Source organism: Manduca sexta, chromosome 10 (assembly GCF_014839805.1).
Source record: "Manduca sexta isolate Smith_Timp_Sample1 chromosome 10, JHU_Msex_v1.0, whole genome shotgun sequence".
Taxonomy (NCBI): Eukaryota; Metazoa; Arthropoda; class Insecta; order Lepidoptera; family Sphingidae; genus Manduca; species Manduca sexta.
In genome coordinates, this window is record NC_051124.1 from 13,122,353 (window position 1) to 13,150,096 (window position 27,744).

The 27,744-nt window shown below is 35.1% G+C and overlaps 2 protein-coding genes across 6 annotated transcripts; both read right to left on the reverse strand.

The window, feature by feature from the left end:
- Positions 1 to 4,667: 4,667 nt before the first annotated feature.
- LOC115444209 (nucleolar pre-ribosomal-associated protein 1) lies at positions 4,668 to 11,856 on the reverse strand. Its single transcript, XM_037437022.1, has 3 exons — positions 11,546 to 11,856; positions 6,024 to 10,728; positions 4,668 to 5,683 (listed from the first exon to the last, which is right to left on the reverse strand). The coding sequence occupies exons 1-3, from the start codon at positions 11,748 to 11,750 to the stop codon at positions 4,702 to 4,704; spliced, it is 5,892 nt and encodes a 1,963-aa protein (XP_037292919.1). The 5' UTR covers positions 11,751 to 11,856; the 3' UTR covers positions 4,668 to 4,701.
- Positions 11,857 to 12,951: 1,095 nt separating this feature from the next.
- Positions 12,952 to 27,620, reverse strand: LOC115444210 (stimulator of interferon genes protein). Of its 5 annotated transcripts, none has more exons than XM_030169892.2 (8): positions 26,697 to 27,282; positions 25,255 to 25,322; positions 23,807 to 23,854; positions 22,804 to 23,042; positions 21,820 to 22,095; positions 19,317 to 19,485; positions 17,835 to 17,948; positions 12,952 to 17,349 (listed from the first exon to the last, which is right to left on the reverse strand). In XM_030169892.2, the coding sequence occupies exons 1-8, from the start codon at positions 26,750 to 26,752 to the stop codon at positions 17,261 to 17,263; spliced, it is 1,059 nt and encodes a 352-aa protein (XP_030025752.2). In that variant the 5' UTR covers positions 26,753 to 27,282; the 3' UTR covers positions 12,952 to 17,260. The 5 variants fall into 5 exon arrangements, with proteins under 5 accessions (XP_030025752.2, XP_037292921.1, XP_030025754.1 ...); XM_037437024.1 differs by having other exon boundaries at positions 21,832 to 22,095; positions 26,697 to 27,267; XM_030169894.2 differs by lacking the exon at positions 26,697 to 27,282 and adding an exon at positions 27,345 to 27,620 and having other exon boundaries at positions 12,953 to 17,349; positions 21,820 to 22,098.
- Positions 27,621 to 27,744: the final 124 nt, after the last annotated feature.

The window sequence follows — 27,744 nt, forward strand, 5'->3', positions numbered from 1 at the left end:
CAAGTATGCATTTGACGGCGAATGAAGAGTGGGTAGAGAATGCAAAGTATCATAAGATAAAGGACATTTGTATCGCTAACAGTGAGAGATTGCAAGTATTGTGTACCGGCGATGTGACTATTGTTACAAAGACTGATCAATGTGAATTTGAAGTTACAGTCAAGAACGTATTGTGTGCTCCAGGTTTGACTACTAACTTACTGTCAGTGAGCCAGTTAATAAAGACCGGTAATACAGTAAAATTTACCAAGAATGGTTGTGAAGTCTTCAACAAAAAAGGCGAACTGGTCGCTACAGCTATGTTGAATAATGGTGTATACAAATTAAAAGTGCCTGAAAATTTAGCAGCAAATTTGTCAGTGTCAAGTAATATATGGCATCGCAGATTAGGCCATCTTAATGACAAATATCTTAGTAAGATGAAAATAGCTGTCGAAGGTATGAATCTTCAAGAAAAGGTAGATTTTGGTAAGGCAACATGTACAATCTGTTGTGAAGGCAAACAGTGTCGTTTACCATTTGGAAATGAAGGTTCAAGAAGCAAAGAATTGCTTCATTTAGTCCATACTGATATTTGTGGACCTATGGAGCATGAATCACTTGCTGGTTCCAGATACTTTATACTATTTGTTGATGACTATAGTCGTATGTTGTTTGTTTATTTCATTAAACACAGAAATGAAGCTTTAAGATGTTTCAAAGAATTTAAAGCTAAAGTTGAAAAACAAAGTAATAAGAAAATAAAGATTCTAAGAAGTGACAATGGATGTGAGTACTGTAATAAGGAATTTGATTCATTTCTCAAAGAGGAGGGTATAATTCATCAAAGAACTACCCCATATACCCCTGAACAAAATGGCTTATCAGAGCGCAATAATCGTACTATTGTAGAGAAAGCCAGGTGTTTGCTATTCGATGCAGATATGGGTAAAGAGTTCTGGGCAGAAGCCACTAATACTGCTGTTTACTTACAAAATCGTACTGTGCTTCCTGCGTTAAATGAAAGAACTCCTTATGAAGTCTGGACTGGCTGTAAGCCTGATATAAGTCACCTCAGAATATTTGGTAGCACCGTCATGGCCCATGTTGCTAAAGAGAGGCGCCATAAATGGGACAGAAAATCAGAAAAGCACATACTTGTGGGCTATCCAGATGACATCAAAGGTTATCGAATATTCAACCCTAGAACAAAACGTGTGATAATAAGCAGGGATGTTATTGTCATGGAAGAAGAAAAGAATCTTGATGTTAGCTTACCGATTATTGAAAATATAGAAAATTCATCTTCAGTGCGGAGATATCTGACAAGGACACATCAAGTTCAGAAGATGTGATTGGAGGTGATACAGTATGTAAACCATCAGATTACCCAGATGACCCTTATGTTCCTAGTGAACATGAAGATGGTTATGACTTACCTGAGAAGCGGGTAAGACCCATCCGAACCAAGAGGAAGCCAGAGCGGTATCGGATGACTAATATGTGTATATCTGAGGAAGCATTTGATGATGCAAATGGACTATCCCTAGAAGAAGCATTACAGGGAGCAGAAAAGGAAAATTGGCTATTGGCAGTCAAGGAGGAACTTCAGTCTTTTGAGGACAGCAATGCATGGGAGCTAGTGGATAAGCCAAAGAATGGTGAAACTGTAGTGAAGTGTAAGTGGGTGCTACGTAAAAAACTAGACAATGATAATAACATTAGATACCGTGCTCGTTTGGTAGCCAAAGGCTATATGCAGAAGCAAAATGTAGACTATGTAGAAACTTTTTCACCTGTGGTTAGGCATTCAACCTTAAGGTTATTGTTTGCATTATCTGTGAAACTTGGGTTAGAAGTTATACACCTTGATGTCACTACAGCATTCCTAAATGGGGACCTTGAGGAAACAATCTATATGGAAGCACCTGAATGTTTGCTAGAATCTAAAGATAACTGTAATAAAAAGGTAGTTAAATTGAACCGAGCTATATATGGTCTTAAGCAGTCCTCAAGGGCCTGGTATAGGAAAGTGGATGATTATCTAGTTAGCCTTGGTTATAAGCGATCTAAATTAGAACCATGTTTGTACACAAAAATAACAATCATAAAAAGACAATAGTAACCTTGTATGTAGATGACTTTTTTGTGTTTACAAATGATATTAGTGAATGTAATAATTTAAAAAAGGTATTGGCTTCAAAGTTCAAAATAAAAGATTTAGGTCAGGTTAAAAATTGTTTAGGAATGACTGTTAATATTGATAAAGTTAAAGGCACAGTTACATTAAGCCAAGAAAATTATATTAATCAGTTATTAAATAAATTTAATATGGCAAATTGTAAAGTAGCTGACACACCTTTAGAGACTAAATTAAATATTAACTTTAATAACAATTGTGAAAAGTGTATACCCTATCAGCAACTGATTGGTGGGCTAATGTATTTAGCAGTGTTGACTAGACCTGACATTGCATATTCAGTTAGTTTTCTGAGTCAATTTAATAATTGCTATAATCTTGAAACTTGGGCATATGCAAAACGAATTTTGAAATATCTTAAGAAAACTAAACATTTTGGATTAAAATATACTAAATATGGTAAGTCAAATTTAGAAGGGTTTGTAGATGCAGATTGGGGAATAATGTTATAGACAGAAGGTCTTATACAGGTTTATGTTTTATGTTAGCAGGTAGTGTAGTTTCATGGGAGGCAAAGAAACAAAAAACAGTTGCCCTCTCAAGTACAGAAGCTGAATACATGGGCATAACTGATGCTTGCAGGGAAGCAATTTATTTGATTAATTTGTTAAAAGAAATAACTGTTGAGTCATACACCATTAATTTATTTAATGATAATCAGGGTGCAATTAAGTTGACCTCAAATAATTGCTTCAATAAAAGAACCAAACATATAGATGTCCGCTACCATTTTTGTAAAGAATGTGTTACTAAAAAGTTTGTAGAACTTAAGTATTTAGAAACTGCTGAAATGCCAGCGGACCTTTTACAAAGGGATTGGGTAACACTAAGCATTATTATTTTATGCAGTTGTTAGGTATACAGAATGTAAAAATGTTTAATATTTTTTGAGAAACTATTAATTGTTGTGTGCCCATATTATTTTGGTAAGTGCGGGTGTTAGATCTGTACCAAAATAATTAATAACGCCATCTGTTGTGTCTATGGTGAACATTTTTATTATAAACCACAAGGCATAACTTCTGTAAAGTGAAGCTGTCACTTGAGCGTCCCTGTCCAAAAGAAACTGTGTGTTTTAATTACAAGTTTTGTTTTATTGCTCTAATATTACAATTCCCTTAGGCAAATGTTTAAGGAGGTGAATATACTGACTTTGCCGGCCGAATATATATTTCAGAATATAATGTACGTACGTAAAAACCTTAGTACTTTTATTAAAAACAGTGACTTGCATAGTCTAAATACCAGAAATAAAAATAAATTGGTTGTCCCTAATCATAGGCTCTGTAAAACCAATAAATCTTTCTTAGTTAATAGCATTAAGTTCTATAATAAACTTCCCTTCGAAGTTACCAATTTGACCGAACAAAAATTCAAGTGTTATGTTAAGCGTGAATTAATGTGTAAAGGATACTATACTGTATCTGATTACCTTAATGATAAGACGGTTTGGAAAGTTTGTCCTGCACACAATGACCCACCATGTTAGCACACATTAGTAATTAATTAACTGCCTAAAATGTCTTTGTTACATGTCTCACATGCTTTTTTATAATAATGACATTTCTATAGTTCTAATTTGACATAATCATATCATATCTTAATGAAATGTAATTTTTGAAAGACGACCACCCGATCATGTTGTGTTTGCCTGTTCAATATCACTATTTTTTTTCTTTTCTCATGATTGAAAACTATGATTGTAAATGTAGGCGAATGCACGCTGTACGCCGTTATTTAAGTATGAATCTATGTTCTCTTTTATTTGCTATCGCTAATTTTATTTTATGCCGCTCCAGGTTTAGTCGATTGGATTTCATCTTATCCCATGTTAACGGTGATGTGCGTGCATTAGCTTATATAACTATTGTGACTATGTACAAGAAAGACTTGGAAAAAATACAAAAGAAGTACTGAACAATTGATGACAAAAAGAAAGCCCGGAGTTTCTTTCTGCCTTTCTTCTTCGGGTAGTCATCACTTAGGTAGCTAGTGAAAGGCTGGTAGGTTAGCTAGGTTAGGGCTCATGTCCTCACCGGTGAGGATCGCGACGCGTTACCCTTCTATTTCCCCTACTTGCCAGCCCGAGCTGGTTACTTCGGTTTGTACCTAGTCTTTTGTATAAACTTTATCCCTAATTTAAAATCTCCATAGTTATATAAGTGATTTTAATAGTTGTTTAGAAATAATAATTATTCTTATTCTTTGTTTTGACGTATCATAAGTGCAACTTTGTTCGCCTACGTGATAAATAAAGTATTTTATTTTATTTTTTTTTATTTTATTAGTCTTCATGTGAACGAATCAATAGGCATTGCCTAGGACTATGAGTAATTATAATAGAGTTAACGTTTTATTGACGCTACTAAAAGCCGTCAAGTACTTAAATGTTAACCCAAAAAGTGTGAAGGAAATGAAGCGAACGTACGGTCAAAGTTACGTTTTTCTAGCATAAGGATTTATATAATTTCAGCAATAAACAAGACAATATATATCAATATTTATTATACAATATTCCACATTCACGCGATGTAATCGCGCACAACATCATGTAAATTATTGAACAGAATATGTTTCGATTCATCGGCAAACGTTTGCGTGTTTACACTTTTCAACAAAACGGCATCTCTACTTACTAACGCTCTGGACATATTATTAACACTCTCACAATCAAAGAACACTCCAATCTTACTAACCAAATATAACATTTCGTTCTTATTTAAATTCTTACGAGTTCTCTTAGACATCAACTTATACATTTTAATATACGACAGAGCATCTTCTGTTTCCATCTCGTCAACGGTTTTTAAAAGATCGTAAACTATTAACATTATTTCCAATTCTACATTTCTGTTAATTTGTAGTTCTATCGTATCTTTATTTGCACTCATATTTCTTGCAAGTGCATTGACTGTCATACTGTTTAGGATATTGGCAATCAGTGCATAAATAGACCTTACGATATTCCTGTCCTTTTCCAAATGTTTCACAACTGAATGCAGCCAGGATATCAAGCCGTAACTTTCTATAAGTATTTCTGCTGCCCTTGGAACAGCCACAATAGAACTAAGAGCACATATAACCCTATCCTTCACTCTCCTGTCACTCAGCGCTGAGGAATAGAAATCCATGATCATTTTGAGGCACATTGTCTTGAATATCACGTTCACTTCGGACATAGTTTTGACTCCGTCGCGGACCACATCCAAGATCCAGAGTCTTCGATCCACCGCTTCCACCTCGCTGTCGTGGAATAAACTTAAGAAGTCTGGAACCACTGACACATCCACGACTTGTTTGGCGATGAAGAAGTTGTTCACGGGACGGTAGAGAGGGTCAGCTGGGGCTGTAGACACCAGCAAGGCCCTCGCCAGGTATAGAGCGTCTACTGCTGGAAGTCTCGGGTTCCTGTTTGACTCTTCCATCCCTTGAGCGATGGTTGCAAGACTATGCCGTAATGTGTTAATGAAGTCGGTGAGAAATAGCTTATCGTTTTTGTGTTTCCTGTGAAAGAAAATACATATTGTGATTCTCAAGCCTTGAAATATACATCACCTTACCTAAAGTGGCTGCATCTTAAATTATAGATTAATGTAACAAAACTTAGGGTATATTTCCGCAAAATTCAATCATCAACTGATGTTAAGAGTTAAAAAGTATGTACAAATAGCTATAACAGTCATTGACCGACTCCTCTTTAACCTTCAAGAAAAGCAGAAAACAAAGAATAACAAATACTAGGATTCGCGATTCCGACAATGTTAAACTCTGTTTTAATATCTGGTTATTCTTGCTCGTTAGCTTTAAAAAAAATAAGCATACGTAATACATAATAAATACTCACGTTTCTGTCTCTAGTAACATGCAGAATCTGTGCAGCACGTGGTACGCGGCCGCCCGCATCATGGGGCAATTAGAGCTCAATGCCATCACCGGCACGGACAGCAGCCCCGTGCGCAGTAGCTTGAAGCATGACGCAACTGAGCCCGGAGCCAACAGGTGCCCCAGCAGCGGGAACAGGAACAGAGGATCGTACACACTTTGATCCTCGTCTATGTGCGAAGTTACAGTAACATCAACGAGCTTCAACTCCCTAGTCACATCTCCCCATTTTGTTTTCACTATAAGGTTGTGTATTAGCGTTTCTACGTCTTTATTATTCTTTGTTTTAAAAACTTTATTTCGTACGGTATTTATAACTTCCGTTACAGAGTGCCCATTAACGAAATCTGGTAATTCGTAGTGATATTCCAGTCTTTGGTTCACGGGAAAGTTTCTCACTGTTCTCTCTATGAGGTCTTTTTCGTACAAATTCAGAACTTGATTCGGCGTAGGATGTGCCCATAACGATGAGGTTCGGTTCTTCCGCACAGCATAGTGATTAGCTGCAGAGTCTCCCCATACGTAAGGTTTGTACTCATTGACGGGCAATCCGTGGCTTTCATAGTAATATAATACTGACAGGATAAGTCTGTCGCAAGGACTCCTCGTGGCGTGGTAGGCGCTCAAAAATACCGGTATCTGCTGCGTTTTCATAACTGAATTATTTTTGGACATCAACGTATAGAGAAAATCTATTAGTCTGGATTTTATATCAGTGCTATGGTGGCTTAATATTACGTTTAAGAACTCAGAATGTGAAGTCACCATATCGAAAAGTGTTACTATATCATCATGGTCTGTAGGGTAGAATAGTTTTACTAATATGTTCAGTAAAGATAGTAATTTAGGGCCTAATGTATGTCCCTGGTCTACTGTTTTCACTTTTAAAGAGTCTTTCAAAACAACTTTACAAAAACCTTGCCATATCGCACTCTCGGTCACCCTTTTAAACTCCTCTTTATCTTCAACATTAAATCCAGCAATATTTTTACTAATTTGAACAACTGTAAAGATATTGGGGATTATATTGCTCAAAACGTCTACTTCTTTTGCATCTTTTAGACCGATTGTCATAATGTGAAGTAGACATAGGAAATAATTAATAAGGAACTCCTTTTTAACAGCATTGTCGTGTACGCAAATCTTCAGAAATATACTCTGAATTAATTCTATGTGACTCAATTCAACTGTTTCAAACTTATGGCTTTTACCGAATATTTTTGCACATTCTTCTACGTCCATGCATTCGATAACAAGTTTCCTTATAAATTTCCAATTGGATACGTAAATTTGACCGGCCTTGTGGGGTTTTTCTATAAACTTGTTTATATTAGATTTGTATTCATTGTAGATTGTTGTTAGAAGCTCTTTATTTTCGTTTATAAATTGATTATGGTTAATAATTGCATCGCCTAGTGGTAATGTTAATTCCCGTAAAGATAATATGTCTGGATTTTTTATTTGTTCTTTAAATGTGTTACAGAATTTAACATTGTACTTCAATAGCACTGAAGCGAGATGCGCGGTTGACTTGCGTACGTTGCTAACTTCGAAAAACTTTTTGAAATAATCATCATAAATCCGGGGAACCTGATGAGGTTTACTTTCGAAATAGTCCGCTAAAGAGCTCTCTAGATTCGTCAAGTTACAGCTCATATCTTTGTTCGTCAACAAATCTGTGTATAATTTCATAGATTTCTTCAAAACATGCTGCGGTAGCTCTAGTGTGATTTCATTTGAGTATTTATGTGTTAAATATTTAAGTAATTCTAACACGAGACTAGGCTCTTTGTCGTCTTTCACGCAGTTTTCTAGTTCAACTCCAAATATTTGATTAAATACCCTCATATCGTCTTCTTTACTAAGTCCAACGACCTTTAAAACGTTTATTGTGTGCTCGGAATTCACATTCTTCTTTTTATTAATTTTAACGAAGGCCTTGATTATTTCATTGTAATTTTTCTGTTGATAACTCTTCATTAGTTTGTATCTGTCGTCTAAATAATCAATTATGTCTTTGTTTTCCGTAATGACTTGCAGAAGGAAATTGGTTGCTAGTATATTTGATGAATTTTTGTTCGAGTCTAGAGGCGTATATATTTTTAGTACTTGTGGATTTTTAAATAAAGCTAATAGCATGTTCCTGCACATGTCAATCATGTGATGATTTCTGCCGGTCGAGAGAACATATTGAAAATAATTCGTAATTTTCTTCTGTTGTGGTTCCGTCAGTTGACCCATGTTAGTCAATCTCACTGTACAATATACCAAATATTTTGACCATATAAACAATTCAGAGCTATCAACATTTTTGCTCGTATCAATTTGGTAAGTATCTTCATTAACAACGTCTCCATTTTTTGATTTTTTTTCAATGAACGTAAATATATCATTGACTTGTAATTCTTCACCAGAAATAACAGATTTAGATAATTTTTTGAGTACACTGTCTTCTGAAAGTGTTTCCGGTAAAGCTACTGGCTGCCCAATCCAGCTAGCTACGTAGTTTCTAACGTCTAGCTTAGAATCTCCTATGAGAACTTCTGTCAGCTCTGGACAATAATTACTATGTAACAAGTTAGCTATATACAAAGACAAAAATTGCTTCAAATTCTTTTTTACGTCTTTATACAATTGCAAATACTGCATGCAGCCAACAATAAATGGGGATGGCATTTTGTTTTCTAAAAACGTATTGTCCTCTGTATTTCTATTTTCCATTAAGTCATTGAAAAGCTTCTCTAAGGATGTAGCGGCACTTTCGTCAGATATTTCAAAATTAATCAACTGGTTCCGTACAATATCAGCCAATTCATTTATGTTCGCCAAAACATACTCTATGACGTCACCAACTAAAGAACATGGTTCCACTTTTGCATTTCGTAGTGCATACAGAATTAAATGTATTTCATTTTCATCTGATTCGAATATTCCAGTGTTTTTAAAGTACACTTGCATAGTATTTTTTGCCTCTATCCAAATTAAATCGTCAGTACTTGTGTACACATGTAACATGATGAGAAAGAGATCTTTAAACATTGGATTTCTTAACGAGATAGCTGACCTATCTAATGTCAACCACAATGAAACCACTTTAAACTTTAACAATGACGTTTGTCCTTCAGAGAGGGACATGGAATAATCAAGAATCTTTTTCATATCTACATTACCTTCCACAGTTTCGAAATAGGCTGGTTGAATATCATTATACAGAAGTAGTAAATCAATAAGATATATCAATGATTCAGTATCAGACATTTTTGGCAGTTTATAGTCTTGAGTAACTTCTGGGGTATTTTTAGCATTAATAATGTTATCAATAAGGTTTGCTACAATACCTGGGACGGGCATATGTTTGGGGAAGAAAAATTCCAACTTTGCTTTCAAATCTGATATAGTTGCTGAAGTTTCCACCTCCAAAATTTGAATATATCGTTTTAAAGACTGCAACATTTTTACCAAAACCTTGATGCAATATATCGAAATTGTTTGATCTTTCCCCACATTCATATTAATATATTTTAATAATGGCACAGGTAAAGTTATGAATCTTACAAAGTTTGTTACTTGGAGTGCATTAAGACTGGCCATCCTAGACACCATTCCTTCAGGTCTTAATTTATCCAAGAGATTTACACAAAAGTGTATGGCTCTTTCCCAGATAGGAGAATGTTGAGGTTCAAAGCTATTTTCCAGGACACTGACTATAGCCCTGTGGAGGTCTGGACATTTAGACACTATCTGCAGGATCAATTCACATTCATGTTCATTTTCCCATGGCCGTTTCAATGTCAACAATGCTTTATACAAATTCTGATTCTTATTAGAGTCAGCTGTACCTAAAGAGGTATCTATAAAATGTAAACCCAGTTTATGAGAAGTGAACAAAGTGAGTAAAATGTCTGACAGTAGGGACATTATTTCGGGTCGTAGCTCATTTTTCTCATCTTGACTTTGTTCCGCAGGACCCTTCCAGGAGAATATCTTGAACATGTTGTGCAAAACCTGATGACTGAATGTTTTAAGTTTTAAACTTTTTGATATAAAAGCATTGTCTACCACATTTTTCTTTAAAATATTTAAAAACATCAATACAGCTTCCCCTTCATCGTGAACCAATCCTGGTATGACTAGTCCAAGCAACCCTTGTTTCTCCAATAGCACTTTTATTAATGGGAAATGTCCATCCACCAGAAAGGACGTCATGAAATGAACAAATGCTCTACGAACATTGTCTTTCTCTTTATAATTAGATGTTTCAACTACATGCTGTAAATGTTTTGGAGTCAACGGAGCTTGATTTAAAACCTCAATGCCCAAATCTGGATTTAATGTTACCATTGATGTCAAGAGCTTTAAGACTACTTTCCTATGCCGAGGACCCGAGTTTTCACTGATCATGATCTCTACGGTAGACATGAAAGTATTTAGGAAGTAGCGGCAAGCTTCCTCGGTAATGGCAATCATGTGAGGAACTGAAGACTGCACTTTAAGTATGATCAGGTGGAATAAGTGGAATGCTGGTGTAGCAAGTGTAAGGTTTTTCTTACTGTCCTGTGTTATTTGGCGCAGTATTTCGTGTGAGTTCCCTCCACTCTTGAGATACTCCAGCAAATAGTCAACTTCATTGTCAGGGTTTAGGCACACTTGTAGAAATTGTGTCAGAGCTGCAAAAAACATCATAATAAGAGTGTTATTGATAAACAAAGTAGCTTACAGCGTGACTTTATAGTCATTTTGGAACAGAAAATTTTAAATTCTGTATCTATAACTGACGAAGTGTCCATACAACTCAATTCATACCGGCTTCCCTTTTAGGTTTGTTTGTATTCATTTTTGTTTTCTGTTAAATTGGGTGTAATAAGATAAATAAATACTTTATTTTGCCTCAGGTTACCTTTGGAAAAATTTGATGTTTCTCCATTAAACAATAATAGAGTTTAAAAAAATGCCAATGTAATAAAATAAAAATATTTTTTATAAACATTGAAATTAATGTTTATGAATAATAAATGATAACTCATGTTAATGCAACAAATCTCATGTACTACTACAATCAATACGATCAGTGCCATATTATATAACTATGAATTAATCATTGCGAAGTTACTATCATTATCAAACTAGAAGTGAAAAATATTTAAATAACTTTTTCCCATAGGCAACATTGTGAAAGCACTGTTGTGTACCAGTTGAAAGAGCATAATAGCAGGCGTATTATTTACTGAGCACAATGAGACATAACATCTTATATCATCATAGGGTGACAAGTGCAATATTATTATTAAGTACTACTTATAAGTGCTCCTGTTGGTTATCATCAAGCAAGCAGCTTACTCACCGTATCTTTAATTTATTTAAAAAAAAAACGTAACTACTCCGGTCAGCACTACTCAGTCGTGTTGGCATCAGGGCCACTATGCGTCACCGGTGATAACAGTCAATAAATTTAGCTTGTATGGAATAACAAAAATAATATCTTACCCATGGTTTGACCCAGCTTTGCCGATATCTCTTTTCGAAAGTGTTTAACATCAAAACCACTAATGTTGGGTCTTTTGGATAATTTGGTTTCATTTTGAGGTTGGCCTGACTCCACATTTTCATTTTGTTCATTATCTTCAGTACTATCCTTCTTATTTTTTCTCAAAGGTCCGTCTGTTTCACCATCGTACTTACGCTTGCCCATTTTAGATCTTAAATAAAATCATTTAATACAAGTTATCATATAAATAGCACATTAAACACAGAACAAGCAATGAGCACGTGAATTTGTTTTGGTTTTTTGACATTTGGTGTTGATTTTTTTTTTCTTCGTCCTTAGAGGACAGGCTATAGTCTTACGACCATACTGCCTAGTCTTACGTATTTCATTTGGTGTTGACATTGACAGTGACAGACTTATTTTTTCTGCAGTCATAACATAGACATGTGGTGTGAACAGCTAAACTTCTATTCAGTCTTATTTGTTTTTTTTAATTACCCCTAGCAAACAACCAATGTATTTTTTATTTATTTGTCATACTCTTTAGCCTTTCAGCAGTATTATAAATGCTTTTAGCTATAGCCTCCTTCGCTCTAATTATATATACCTACTGTTTAAATGTCTGATGGAAATATAGTTTATTCAATTACGAGAATAAAAATTCAGAATAAAACATAAGTTTTATAATAGCAAACTTCATGTTTACTGCGAATTGCGGTAAATGCGTTTAATACTAGAAATATACAATAATATTATTCAACCGACCGATACTTAAGGCCTTGAGCATTTGGGAAGAATATACAAAGATTTACGAATCATTTCTTTAAAAAATCAATTTGTGTTTTGGAAAAGAAATAACTACCAAAATATTCCTCATTCATCAAATAGTTTGGAATGCACTATGGGTACTATGCAGTGATATGAACCTTTAAGATATCGGCTGAAGCCTCACCACACACCCGTGACGCTTAAATCCCAAAGGGGTGGACAGAGGCGCAACAGGTACCACAAGCTTTCCGCTATGCGTATTCTCATCATGTAAAAGGGGGCGGCCCATCGCCTTAAGTCTGGAATTTGTGCCAAATAAAAATTCCAGACTTAGGGCTGATACTGAGTAGAAGCACTGATTGCCACTTTGCCCGAACCGGCGAACTACCTCTAGACCTCAGCACTGCAGTTCTACTGTGGCGGCTAATGAAACACTATCCATATAATAAAAAAATATGAAATAACCGGAGTAAAGATAACTTATTACAGAAATGTTTATTTTTATCTACAGATGATTTATGATGAATAATATACATTTATTATCGTACATTTCGAATATATCGCTTCTAAAAATTCGCTTAGCGCGCTGTTGGGGGGACCGACTTAAACTGGGTAAAAGAATAAAAACACCAAACACTTTCATCATGTTTTATTGATTAAAACACCATCATATTATTAAAAAATGAACCGTTATTTGTACTTGTAATAAAGCTTTGTATATTTAAAATTTACAAACTGTATTTTTATTTAATAAAAACTCTTAAAAATTCTAAAATATGTCTATGCTATCGCCAGTGTCAAAATAAAAAACAAGTCTTCTACAAAGCATGATATTATATTCATAATTAAATTATAAAAAGAAATATAACATATAAAGACAAATTCAAAAAAGTCCTTTAATATTATTTTTTTTATAAGTATAATCATCACAATATTTTTCAATATCTTACCTAATGATCTCAAATTATTATTTAACTGATTCATTACGTCCCTACTTAGACAATATATAAAGGAAAAGTATTACGTGATTTATGTTTTCCGCCACAGTATAAGAAACAAGGCTCATGCACTCATTTATAAATACTGTTGTAGTGTGCGTAAAACAGACAAGTTTTTAATATGTATGTGTGCGTTCTCGACACAAAACGGTTTAGTGTGTGTTGTACTTTAAATATAGTAGTTGAAACCCTGTTCCACTTCTGTGTAGTACTTATTGTCTTTCTAATTGAAGTTTTTTTTTATAGCGGGAATAAACCCATAGCGCATCCTTTTTAGATTGTCCAAGCATCTATTCTATGACAATTAATGTTGCCATTTACAAAAAATCAAATCTACGACTGAACATTTTTAAACTCTATAAGTAAAAATTATAAATGCTGCAACAGTCGAAGTGATGTAATCACAAAAACTGTCACTCCTTGTCAAAAATATAAAACATAATAAATATATATAGAATATGAAATGTAAGTATATGTATAAGCACCAAAATGTCCTCGCTGGTTGATGGAAAATAAATAAATTTTTAATATAGTTGAGGCCTTATAAAACATAATATGAAGTACTATACGTATATTGCTAACAATCTTTGTAGCCAGAATGAACGCAGTCATAAACGATGTGTCACGCGATAGCTATATTTTTAGTTTCTTTAAAATGTAACAAATGCTTTAAAAGATGGAGATTGTATGTTTTAAGTACAGATAACGGAAATTTGGCCAAAATAATTACGTATAGTACACAATACAAACAAAATTGCATAACTATCAATAACAGTACAAATAAATCAACCACAGTTCAAACGTGTTGTCATTCTGTCTGTCTTTTTGATATACGCCATCAACTATTTTCATTCACAACCAAGGCAAAAACTTTATTGGACTTTGTACTAAAACATATTTGTTTTTACATGTGTAATTATTATATTGACTCTCCTTATTACTTAAGAACATTTCTAAACATACAATATGACTTATTTTTTTTTTAAATACGGTGAGCTTCTGAAATATACATATATTGTTAGCACAATGTTTTGTATTAATTAGTTTGTAATTGGATACATTTGGTATTTATCTGCATATAAATTAATTTGAGATGGACTGTACGTCAATTATTTTAATTTTCTCTATTGCAGAGCACTTAAAATGTCTATCCACAAGATGGTGGTAAATAGCTAATTAATTGTGTAGTGAATGGAAAACATTTCTAACAGAGTAACATATTTTCAAACGGAGAATTTTAAAAAATAGGCCAAAACCTTAATGTATTTGACTAGATATGGCACTCTTTTCAAACGCACCGCCATTTTCTTTTACGTCATAATATAATAAATTCTAATTCAAAGTAATAATATAATTTCAAACTAAACTAATACAAAAATTATTACAAATCTACAAGTAAATAACAGCATTGATATAATTTTATGAAATATTTTTCCATATAATAAGTAAGTATATTTTCACACTGTAATCAAAGAATGCAAGTAACCTATTTGAGTTTTAGGTATGTCTATTAAGTTAATGTATTATAAATTTTTAGCTTCCTTACCTTTTTCAAATTCGACATGGCACATAAATATTTTAACTAGCAAGCATGAATTACTCATTTACTGTCCAATATACACGAATTATTATTACATTAGGTAATTGACACTTTAAATATCTTATCAAAAACTATGTAATACTTTTAAAAAATATCAAACAAACGCTCAAAAAGCAAATTATACAACTTTCAAATATAGTGGAATGTGAAACTAGACGTGGGTGTGCGAGTAAGAAAGCAATACTACAAGGTGCCCGCTTTTTTACATACATACTGTATAAATATAATACAACGTGAAAGAGAGTAAGATATAGAAAGCTTATTAAAACAGTACTTTTAATATATTCCAAGTCTACCTACAACTTTGGATATACAGTGAGGTAATGACAAAGGTTTCATTTATAAATGACGAGTCTCACTCGTTAAATATTAACAAAAAAGTTTACGTAAACTTACATGATATCCTAAAGTACTTATTAATAATAAAAACAAAATGGCTGATCACATATTTTTTGGTGTTTTAATTTATACATTATCCAAGGCTTTGTAATACTCAAATATTGTTTATAATCTATTCATTACTTCCAGATGTATGCTATAAACAAACGTCAAACGCCTCTTCATTTTCTTCTTTTTAAATTACAGCTTTGACAGTTTTTTAATGATTTCGCAAATATCGGGCAATAATAGCAAATAGTAGTATTTTTTGCAAATCAATGATCTTAGTAAGTAATTTTAGTGTAGAATTACAAACAACAAAAAATATATGATCCAATACACAAGTATTATAAATAGTATAAAAAAATTACCAGAATATTAAATGCTTTGTCATATTTATGTTACTGTCAATACTAGTGTCATGCGAGTTGCAGACTCAAAATTGAGCTAAGTTGGTTTATCTTAGACTGTAACGCCTATTCTTCATACTTGGTTGCCCACCGTAAACTATGTAAGCTATGTACTATGCCCCTTATTAATAAACGTTGTGTAAGTGTTTCAAAGTTACAAAATGTTTTGTCTCGCTCCTTCTGATGTTCAATGTAACGCTGTATAACTCATACAGACAAGTACGACGTTTACTAGCGAGGCATTATTTGTAATAATTTTATCAATGCGAATAAATTAGTTTATATTAGCTTGTATAGCTTAAATTATTATTAAAAATTCCATGCAGGATGAAAATAATAATATACACAAGTTATTTTTATATGTTAACTAGAAGCCTTTTTGCTCACCCTAGAAAATGCCTTGGGCTTACAGGAGCCTCGCGTGCAGGCTCTTTTTGGTGGAATTTGACGACCTCCCCCCCCCCACGCCCTTCCATTCGTCCCCTAACATAATCCATAGCTACTCCAATAGCACTATTATCACTACCTCAGCGATCCGAGCTAAGCTAAACTAACTTAAAGTTCTTTGTCTGCAACTGGCAATAGTTCCTAGTATATCGTCATACTCTGCGACCGGAAGTTTATTGCAAACACTATCAGTAAGAGTTACTGGTGGATGGTAACTAAATTCAAGCCGGACAAATCATTGACTATTGTACAGTACTCGACAGTAAGTATTAAACATGGATAAAAAAGAGGATCGGCAAGGCATTGTGTATTCCATATGAACAATATGATTTGGTTTAAATTCTGTAGTATTGGTGTTGCATTCTTAAAATAATTTAATGGATAGGAAAATATTAAAATTAAAGCTTATTCATCTGTCATTAATAAACACATTGAATATCTTTGTTGTGTTTTATAAATTTTAAATACAAAGTTTATCTCATATCTTTCACTGCAATAATTCTGAGTGTCACACACAATGCTCTATGAAGCCGATCCTGGTAATTATTTCTTTCCATAGCCAATGTATGATATTTATTACAGAAAGATTGTTTTCCATTACTAATATATATTAACTGGCGAGTACTGTAACACGTATTTACTTATCTACATACAAAAATATAAAATGTCTAGTTTTCTTTTTAGGACCTTATAAGAGACCTGTACTTACGTTATATGGTATACTATTACCCCCTTGTTCATAGAAGTTATTTATCTAAGGATGGAGTATTGCTATGATAACAAGTCTGTTTGACCACTGTGTTTGTCTGACAGATTGCTGTTTGTTTAGCTTTGGTTACCTGACAGCCAACTAGATTAAAGTATCTCAATATGAGTAAATCACGACGGCCTCTGTCTACGCACTGTGAAGGCTGCCATGCCGTCAGCACTGAGAAACAGACTTGTTATCACAGCAATGCTCCATCCTTAGATAAATAACCTCTATGAATAAGGGGGTAAGTATTTGGGCTTGTCACAATTCCCACCACATACAAGGCACATAATGGAATTGTAATAATAGTATAATGAATATTGCTTACTTACATTTTTAATCAGTGTTTATAATAACACATACTATTTTCTTGTGACTTTTTCAAAATTCGGCTCAATTTCTCGTATTTTGTCGAGGAGAACATCAGCCAAGTTCTGATTTGGGTCTGTGTCTGAAATATAACAATATTTTTAGACACACCCTTTGCCTTTATTCCAATCTAGTGTGGAGTTAACACTTTACTTTCACACATGTGGAGGTATTAAAGTTATGATTTTCAAAATGGCCGCTTGTGTCACAATATAATCTCCGACTCATCGTGTCATTAGTTTGTAAAAGATATAACACCTATACCATCCACACATACCGGGTATATTTAAGACTTATCAAGCTAACACACGAACACACACTCACGCCTGTTATAATAGAAGAGGAAGGCAGAAACGCAACTAGTGCATCCACTTTTCGCTGTGTATGCCGTCCCATCATGTTATACATGGCAGGCCTATCCCCATATCTGGCGTATATTCTTAACTCCAGGCCGACACCGACCAGAAATACCTAATATCACTTTGCCTGACCCGGGATTAGAACCCAAGACTTCATGCAAGCTATACAACTACTGCATCAAACATGTAGTTGTATAAAAACACTTACCGTCAAAATAAACTAGTTCACATTTGTCCCGACACTGCGGACTCTTGGAAATGATGGAGGTGAGCATCTTGGAGAAGTCCGCGACCACTTCTTCAGTGTTCATATTGCTTAGCTCTAGAATAGATACGTCACATTTTATTTTAAAAACGTTTTAAGCTATTGTTTTATTTGACTCATTCTTGTTTTTTACTTTTATAAATTCTACGTCATCTTCATTTTAACATCGGTTGAAATTCAGTCAAAAATGAACTTTAATTTCGGTAGAGGGTGTGAGTATCAAGAAACAGAAAGGAGGCGCAATACAGGCAAATGACGTCATCGGGAACTACGATATGCGCGAAATGAAGACAAGACATGATATCCCCATAACGCACCCACTTTTGTGCATTGCAATATTTAAGATATGAATTTCTGTCTCATTTATTAACCAATTTTAATGCCGTTTTCACAGAAGAGCTTCTTTTTCGTATAATTTGTTATTACACAAAATCACAGGCACCTGCCTTATTAGTGAAAACTCTATAATGTTGTTGTCATGCCCAGTATAAGCCAAGTGGCTCAATAATTTAACAATAAATTTCCTTCCTATTGCATGAAACTTTACATAGTTAGCGTAATGTGATTGTTACACCTTTCTCTACCTTAAGATAAGGTTGCCAACTATCCTGTTTTTTCAGCATGACTTGGTCATTGAAGTGTCCTGGAATGTCCTGAATAGTTTTTAAAGCGCTTTGATCTGGTCATGAAGTTAAAAATTTCATTTCGTTTAAACTATATTCGCTACACATTAATTAACTATTGCTATTCTATGACCGCGTTCTGTTTTAAAATTTTATTGTCCTGGTTTTTCCCACTTAAATTCCTAGTTTTTTTTAAATTAGTGGTTAGGAATTCTATGACATAATTAACAGTTGGAGACTTTCCTGCCCTCAGACACATCACCACTACCACTGCAAGCCAGCATTAGCAGTGGCACGCATTCTGACACCGAGCGATGAAGCTCGGCAAGGCTCAGGGAACACTAATTTATTCCGCAACGGAATTAATCAATTAGAACGATAGGAAGGGGTCGGAAATATTAACTGTCCGCTACCCTCCACAGCGGCGATAGTCTAGTTGGGCGTGGAACGGACTGCCAAGACGAATGTCCGCAAGTTCAAATCCCCAGGGCACACACCTCTGACTTTTCTAAAATCATGTGTGTATTCTTTGTGAATTTATCGTTCGCGTTAACAGTGAAAGAAAACATCGTGGGGAAACCTGCACATCTGAGAAATTCTCTATAGTAATTTCGAAGGTGTGAAGTCTACCAATCCGCACCAGGCCAGCGTGGTGGACTAAGGCCTAATCCCTCTCAGTAGTAGAGGAGGCCCATGCTCAGCAGTGGGCAAGTATATAATACAGGGCTGATATTATTATTATACCCTTCACAGCAAACCGGAGACAAAATAACTAATTAAGGAGGATATGTTGAGCGCTGACCTTGGTAGAGCGTGGTGTTGTGCAGCACCTCGTGCAGCGTGTGCAGCGGCGTGGCGCACTCCGCCGCCACGAACACCGGCGCCGCGCCCGCGCGCCGGATCATGTACGCGGAGTTCTTGTAGATGCGGTTCTTCACCCCCGCCACGTCCTTCTCGATCTCCTTCAGCGACTGCAACCGACAATCACTTCACATACCAGGGGACAGTGTATACCCGCAACACGACATTGTTACGATCATCATCATCATCAGCCGCAGGATTTCCACTGCTGAACATGGGCCTCCATCCAGCGACTTTTATGAAGTCGTCTGTGCTCCTCGTGGGGTGGGCGTCCGACGCTCACGACGATATTTTCGGGAAATTTGCGTGGAATGGTGCATTACATGCTTGTTATGAACAGGCAAAACGTGCGGCATAGGGAATCAGGGCCAGGGCATGCTATAAAATGAATATTTATCGGGAGACCAGAGCACACGTGCAGAAAAAGGTATATATTTTTTTATGACTGAATGACGAGACGAGTTTGCCGTTCGTCTGATATTAATTGATACGGCCGCCCATAAACAGTAGAAACACCATTCAACACCCTGAATTACAAAATACTGTTTGGTACTCCACTGCGCTCGCCTTCCTGAGACATGAGATGTTAAGTCTTATTATATCCAGTAATTACACTGGCTACAATACATATATTTCTATTATCTAAATGTAAACAAAAAACATTAAGCAAAAATAACACAACTATATATCACTAAAAGTATTTTAAAACAGTGCATTAAAAACCAAAATGACTAACTACTTTCAATGAACGATACCAATCACTTTTTGATCAAACGCGAAAATACAATCAGAACTAAAATTGTTTTATTAAATACCTGCTTGACAAGATCAGTATCAATGTACCTAGTAAGATTCCGCGTTACTCTTATCCATTGTTGAAAGTACCTCGAGCCCGAACAAACCTCGGTGAACACTCACCAACTGCTAGGTTGTCGCATGAATACAACAAAATTACAACTTTCTCGCCAGAAATTGACGTCTTCAGAAATAGCCTAGCAAAATATAAACATCTCATAAAAGAAGTCCTTTTTGATGTGTGAATGTTGCGTACGAGTTCAAATCCAAATTCACGTTTTAAAATTAAATTGTAAATTATAATTACATAAATAAATAATTAATAGAGAAAGAAGAAATTAACAATTTAATATTGATGGAATTATAATTATTATTTATTGGATAATTGGAATATAAATTATAATGTTTTTTTTTTATATATTGTAAATAATTGTTTTTAATTATATAGTCCTATAATGTTTTGTGATAACATTTTATGGTATTCTATTTATGACATGTGATTTACGATATGATGATGTTACTTCTTAATGTTTTTTTTTTATGATTATTTAGCGGTCGATTTTTATTTTATTTTTAACTAGCTTTTGCCCGCGGCTCCGCCCGCGTTATAAAGTTTTTCAGGCTAAAGTTTTCCGTTATAAAAGTAGTAGTTTCCCGGGCCTATGTTCATCCCAGGGTCTCAAACTATCTCCATATCAAATTTCATCTTAATACGTTGGGTAGTTTTTGTTTTATAATATATTTTTTAGAACTTTTTAAGAGGAACAATCCCGTCATACATCATTGTTGCATAACTTTAACCGTTTACGCAGCGCACGCAACGGACGCTCTCAAAACTAATAATTTTCTCTGTTTTTGCAACATGTTTCATTACTGCTCCGCTCCTATTAGTCATAGCGTGATGATATATAGCCTATAGTACTCCAGGAATAAAGGGCTATCCAACGCAAAAAGAATTTTTCAGTTTGGACCGGTAGTTCCTGAGATGAGCCATTACTGCTCCGCTCCTATTGGGTATAGCGTGATGATACATAGTCTATAGCACTCCACGAACAAAGGGCTATCCAACACAAAAAGATTTTTTCAGTTTGGACCGGTATTTCCTGAGATGAGCCATTACTGCTCCGCTCCTATTGGGTATAGCGTGATGATATATAGCCTATAGCACTCCACGAACAAAGGGCTATCCAACGCAAAAAGAATTTTTCGATTTGGACCGGTAGTTCCTGAGATTAGCGCGTTCAAACAAACAAACAAACAAACAAACAAACTCTTCAGCTTTATATAATTTTATTTTTAATTAATTATAAAAAATATGTTGATTTGTGATTTACTACTTCATTATTCTTTGTAGGACAATTTTTAATTAGACTAATGCATGCTGTATCTCCTTAAAATTAAAGATACACAAGGTTTGTATATTTATGTTACTTGTACCCAATGAACCATTTATATATTATGTGTAATCTTTTTTGGAGATCTTGAATAAATAAATAAATAACTTATGTCGTCTACTCTCTAGATTAAATCGACGATGAAGATTGGGATCATAGATTGGAATCGGCCGTAGGGCGCCGCTGAACAAAGAATGTTACTCCGAGCTCCTGCATAGAGACAGCCCTAGCAGGTAGCAACAAAAACACAATAACCTCAGGACTAACTTGACAAGCCTCCAGCTGCGACAGATCGTCTCTGTTCTCCTTGTTGAACTGCTTGAGGTCGGGCGGCGAGTACAGCGAGCGCGTCATGATGATGAACAGCCTCCGCACGGGGAACACCACGCCCTGGGCGTTCTCGTACCGCTCGATGTTCTCCTGGAACCCCACGAACTTGTGCCCGTCCGACGGGATCACCTGCTTCAGATACCCTTCGAAGAAACTGCACGCCATGCCCACGCCGTAAGTTATCGTTGTGGGCTTCTGTTCCTGCTGACATTTTAGATTCATTGGTTATTTGTTTAGTAGCCACGTGTTTTGAACTTTATGATAGTAAACTTATGAGAGAGCAGGTTAGTAAGTGAGCGGTGTACCGATAGCGTTTTTATGCCAGTAGGTGTTTGAACAAGAATGTGTTATTGAATCAAGAGGTAAGTGAATAGATTTATTCGGGGCATGGCGAACGGTCCACCGATTCTTGCCGGCTTCTCTTTCACAATTCATGTGAAATCTGATTGTCATTAAAACGATTTGTAAATACCATTTTTATATATTAGTGTATATATGTTGTGTCGGGTTCCCATTCAGAAAATTTTACCCTTCGTCACTGGCTTTTAAGTGCATCTAACAGATGTGATATTTTTTTACTGGTGGTAAGTCTCTCATATGTGAGAGTCCGCCTGAGTAGGTACCACCGCACTGTCTATTTCTGCCGCCAAGCAGCAGTGTGTAGTCACTGTTGTATTCCGGTTTGAAGGAAATTGTAACTACTGGACATAATGAGACTTAACATCTCATGTCTCAGAATGGCGAGCGCAGTGGAATACCAAACAATACTTTGTGATTCAAGGTGTTGGATGGTGTTTCTACTATTTATGGGCAGTCATATCGCTTACCATCAGGCGAACGGCAAGCTTGACTCGTCATTCAAAGCAATAAAAAAAGAGTGATTTTTACGACGTGATGTATACAACTTACCATATCGTTGTACGTTAACAGTAAGTTAGCGGCGAAGATCAGCAAGAAGTCCTCTGTGATGAGCTTCTGCTCGGTGTACAGTAACACGCCGACTGATGCCGCGGCGACCAACGCGTATTCCTTGACGTCCTGGATGATTTTCGGTGGATCCAGAGACGCCTTCTTGTTCAGAATTTTGTATAACAGCGCGGACCCTTCGTTAGTAGCTCGGATGACCAGAAAATAGAGTAAGTATCGTGCTAGAGGGGGAAAAAAATACTAATATTACATGTTTGCGAATCGTATTCGAAAAATATGATATACTCAAGCTTTTCATCCCCAAAGAGGAACGCAGAGGCGCAACTGGTTCACCCAATTTTTGTCGTGTGTATTCCGTCCAATGACAATGCGCTAGTATATTAATATTACCCATTTTTTTTATCCTTCTCTGTTATATCAGGAATAATGATACCTTAAAAGTGAGGTGTAAATCAACTCTGATAAGGTTATCCAGTCAACCACTTTGATTACTCTTTGTTAAGGAGCGTATTGGATGCAGACATATTTATTGATGGTGTTCATATCATCAATAAAACTATGTAGATGATTCTAAGTCATACGAACTATTGTGAGTCTACTGTATCTACAATGATTTAGTGTTCTTTGCTATTATTTTTACAATATTAATTATCATATAGGCGATTTGGTGTACGTCCCTTGTACTCTTATATTGGATTTTAAATAAATAAATTGTCTCGACTGGCAAGAGGTGATCTCTCTCGTCAGTCGACATCTATAGGAGCCCGCCTTCACTTACCATCAGGCGTCGTGGGGCCGCTCTGTCGTCCCCGCATAAAATTTACAAATAACGTAATTTTCTCGATTTGGACAAAACAAATCTAGAAAAGAACTTCCACTAACAAATGCCACACTGTCCCTCAACAAACTACTTCCTATTTTGAAAACCACATCTGTATCAATAATAAATTAACGTACGCTGCAGTCAAAAATATAATTGACTTACCAATTCCCACCAGCCACAACTGTTTATCGAAGTTATTTGCCTTTAGTCCTGCAACAATCAAGGATATTATAATTATTGTCCAGTACATCATTGTGTTGGCGAATATTATCTCAGGGCGCGACGCATGCGACAAAGAACAGTGCTGAACAAGTTCCTAGTTAGAACTGCGCGCTTTGCGGCACGCACGACGGTTATATATATACGTCCCCTGGTTCTCAAACATTTTGTTTTAAATTATTCACCAAAATGGCTAGGATTTGTCCTACAAAGAAAAGACCACTATAATGGCTTGACTTCAGTAGGATTCCCTGAAGACTTCGATTTGTAGTTAAGGAAATTTTAAGTCTTTTTTATTATAAATCATAAACGTCACAGAATGTTTATTCCAAATGGCAAATGTGCGGAGCTTCAGGAAAGGGAACGTTATGATCAAGCCCCTGGTTCCCGTAAATACAGGTAAATTGTTTTCATGCTGTAGACAATTGTGTCTCCGGCACGGCTCAACTAATTTCAACCTACACCCTGATTATAACACATTCGATAGGCTTTGAAGCTTAGTTATGAAATCACTGTTTTGTTTACATTTACAGTTACAGACTAACGACCTGCTTAGGTACTTAAAATACATACAAGGGACAATGGTACATAGTAAACCTAAATTCGTTTTAACTGTTTGTGGTTGCGATAAATTCGTGTAAACGTGATTAAAAGAAAGAGATATTACATATAAATACAATTTTGAGGGAATGAAAAATAACGTATTTTTATTTGAAAATAATCGCCAAAATGTTTATTGCCGTAATTCAACGAAGCGGAAACAAAACCCTATTCATCTAAAAATATATGGTTGCAATGTGATATCGTGTTATTACTTCGCCGAAACAACGCTCTGCCTTTCTGTGAAACAATAAATTAAACAGCGTGGAATGAATATTTCAAACATTAGTAAAATGTGTTGTTTTTAAGTAGATTGACATTCTTACGTATACGAGGGCATGTCTGGAGAAGTACTAAGGATTTGTCTATTTCTGCCACCAAGCAGCAGTGTGTAGTCACCGTTGTGTTCCGGTTTGAACGACATTGTAGCCAGTGTAACTACTGGGGCCTTATTCTCTATCGCGCACGTTATTTTAACAGTGCGTAACAAGCACGTAACACAACGCGTCATGTTTAGTACTATAGAAATTTGACTTACAGAATACCATTCCACGCACATTTCTCGAAGATAACATGACACAGCCGCGTTACGCGTTTACACTATCATACAGAATAAGGGCCCTGGACATAATAAAATTTAACATCTCATGTCTCAGGATGGCGAGCGCAGTGGAGAACCGAACAATAGTTTGTAATTCAAGGTGTTAGATGATGTTTGTAGTGGTTATGGGCGTATGTATCGCTTACCTTCAGGCGAACGGAAAACTCAAAAGCAATAAAAAAAAACTTACCAAATGAAATTCCGAAGGCGAAAGCTACTTGCATGAATAAAACAAATGATTTTCTTGAGTTGTCCATACTAGAAACAAAAATAATTAAGTTATATCATGCACACTTAGCACCAATATCTAACAGTGTATAAATATGTTTTACTTAAATCAACCTTAATTCTACTACATAGGAATAATATTCATAAAGTGTGGTGAGGTGCTGTATTCAATCTTTATTAGTTCTATTAGGTACATACTTCATGAAAGACAATGTCTCCATTCAATACTGAATACTCAATACTATTCAATACTAATAATTTTATTCTTTATACTGCAGCTTCATTGATTATAAGATGAAACTTGTATAAGACATAATTTAGTTATTGGAAATATTTTGTGCTATTTGTTTCCTTATGGAATTAATCTATATGAATTTGATAAGTTGCATCACTAGTGTCATAACAAGCATTACCTTAATATTCAATATTTTTTCTGGATATGTTTTATATGTAAATTATGATATGAGAAAGCTGACTGCCTAATGGAAACATTACCCATAAAAAGCAGTGTCCCCTTGAAACATGAGATGTGTGACCTCAATGGTTTATTACCCTGGCCACAGTTTTTAAAACCCAAACACAACAGAGCTAGCACTATGTTGCTTGGCTGTAGGGTTGGATTAATTAGCGTTAATTGTCAGCATGCTAAATCACATTTAGCATTTCACAAATAAAATACAGTTGCTAAATTTCGTTAAGTGTTAATTAATTCGTGATTTAACGCGCTCGCAATAGCAGCGCAAGCATGTGCGCTCTCCTTAATACCCGCAGGAATAATGATCAATTCCGTGCAAAATACTAATGCTAACGCGGCCTGTTTTAAGTGAAGGAATGAGCGAGAAAAAATGCGCGAGAGATGCGTCGCATGGAATGACTCATTGAATTGTTTATGTTTTTGGGAAATTACCGAATATTATGCTGAATAATATTCCATACAATAGTATCTATTATGCCTGAATAGAGAATGAAAAATAATTTTATGAAGAATGAAGATTTTTAAGATAGGGCTGCAAGACCAGCTACTTTAGCTGCTATTAACAATATAGTTACAAACAAAACTATTTTAGGACACAACACAAAAAAGAGTTTGTAAGACTAGCCTCTTTTTAGCATTGAGCCGGTACAATGTCCTACTCCAATTGAGGCGAGGCATACTGAGGCTCAGCACTTCAATGCACACCTTACACTATTTTGTAATGTGAACATTCAAAATATTGCTCTCTCGCTGGCATCTTAAAAAGCAGTAACGTAATGTTCATCGTAGAATAACATCCTATTGTAATTTGCCACATATGGTTCTCTATCTCTCTGTCCTATAGTTTAACAGAGATGGAGAGTGAGTAATGAAACTGCTGTGACATAAAATTGGAAGTAGTACAATATATAATGTCGAACAGCTCTTACACTTTGATGTCATGTACGGGACAAATGTACGGCCTCTTGTATGTCCTACTCAACATTACAGGAGACTGGCCATCATTTTTCCAAAATTAAGATCTGCATTAACAGACTGTAAAAACATTTAAGTACAGTTAACAAGAAGCTGGTCAGTTTATGCAATTTTTTTTAAACTAATCAAACTGTTGCTTATAAGGATCATAAGTCTTCATGGGATGAATAGAAGTTTAAGTAATGTTAGAGTCAAACTTTTACTTTTCCATGAGTCAGTAGGACCAATATAGAGAACCAGCAAATTCATTTTGCAAACAATACATAATGTTATTGCTTATAATAATATCCAGTTGTTTATTTGCACAGTAACTGACAGACAGAACATTTGCATAGTCATGGCTAGCTATTATGAATCATTAATTTATTTATTTTTGAATTTATTTATGTCTATATATACACTGAATAAACATGAAATAGGTTATGTTTACTTAACAGGAAAGATTAACTATTAGACAATAGGATTACAATAGGAAAAGATCTTCTAGATACACAATCAGATATTGGTATAAACTATTGATGATTCATAATCGCTATTTTTTAAACTTACTATTATAAGCCTTAAGCACAATTACGAGTATAACGACTATGTAATAGGTATACCTGTTTATGACTTATGTTATAATATGTACTGATAATAATTATAAATTTATGATCCTATTATATAAAGAAAAACTGAAAATAACTGCGAACAAAGAACTACATTCTTTCAAACAAATTTCAATGTCAATTGACCGATTCAAATACTATATATTTTTTTAATTATTCGTCCTCAGAACAGGCCTTTAGATCATACTGCCTAGTCTTACGTATTTGACCGATGCAAAGTTGCAACTTGCAAAGTAAAAACTCATGCGAACCGAAGAGAATTATAAAAATTATGATCTGAATGGAGAATAACACTAGGTCCGTGTAATCACTTGCTGTTCTTATTTATACTATTATATAATTCTAAAGAGATTGTTTGTTGGTTGGTCCGTCTGTTTGAACGTGGTAATCTCAG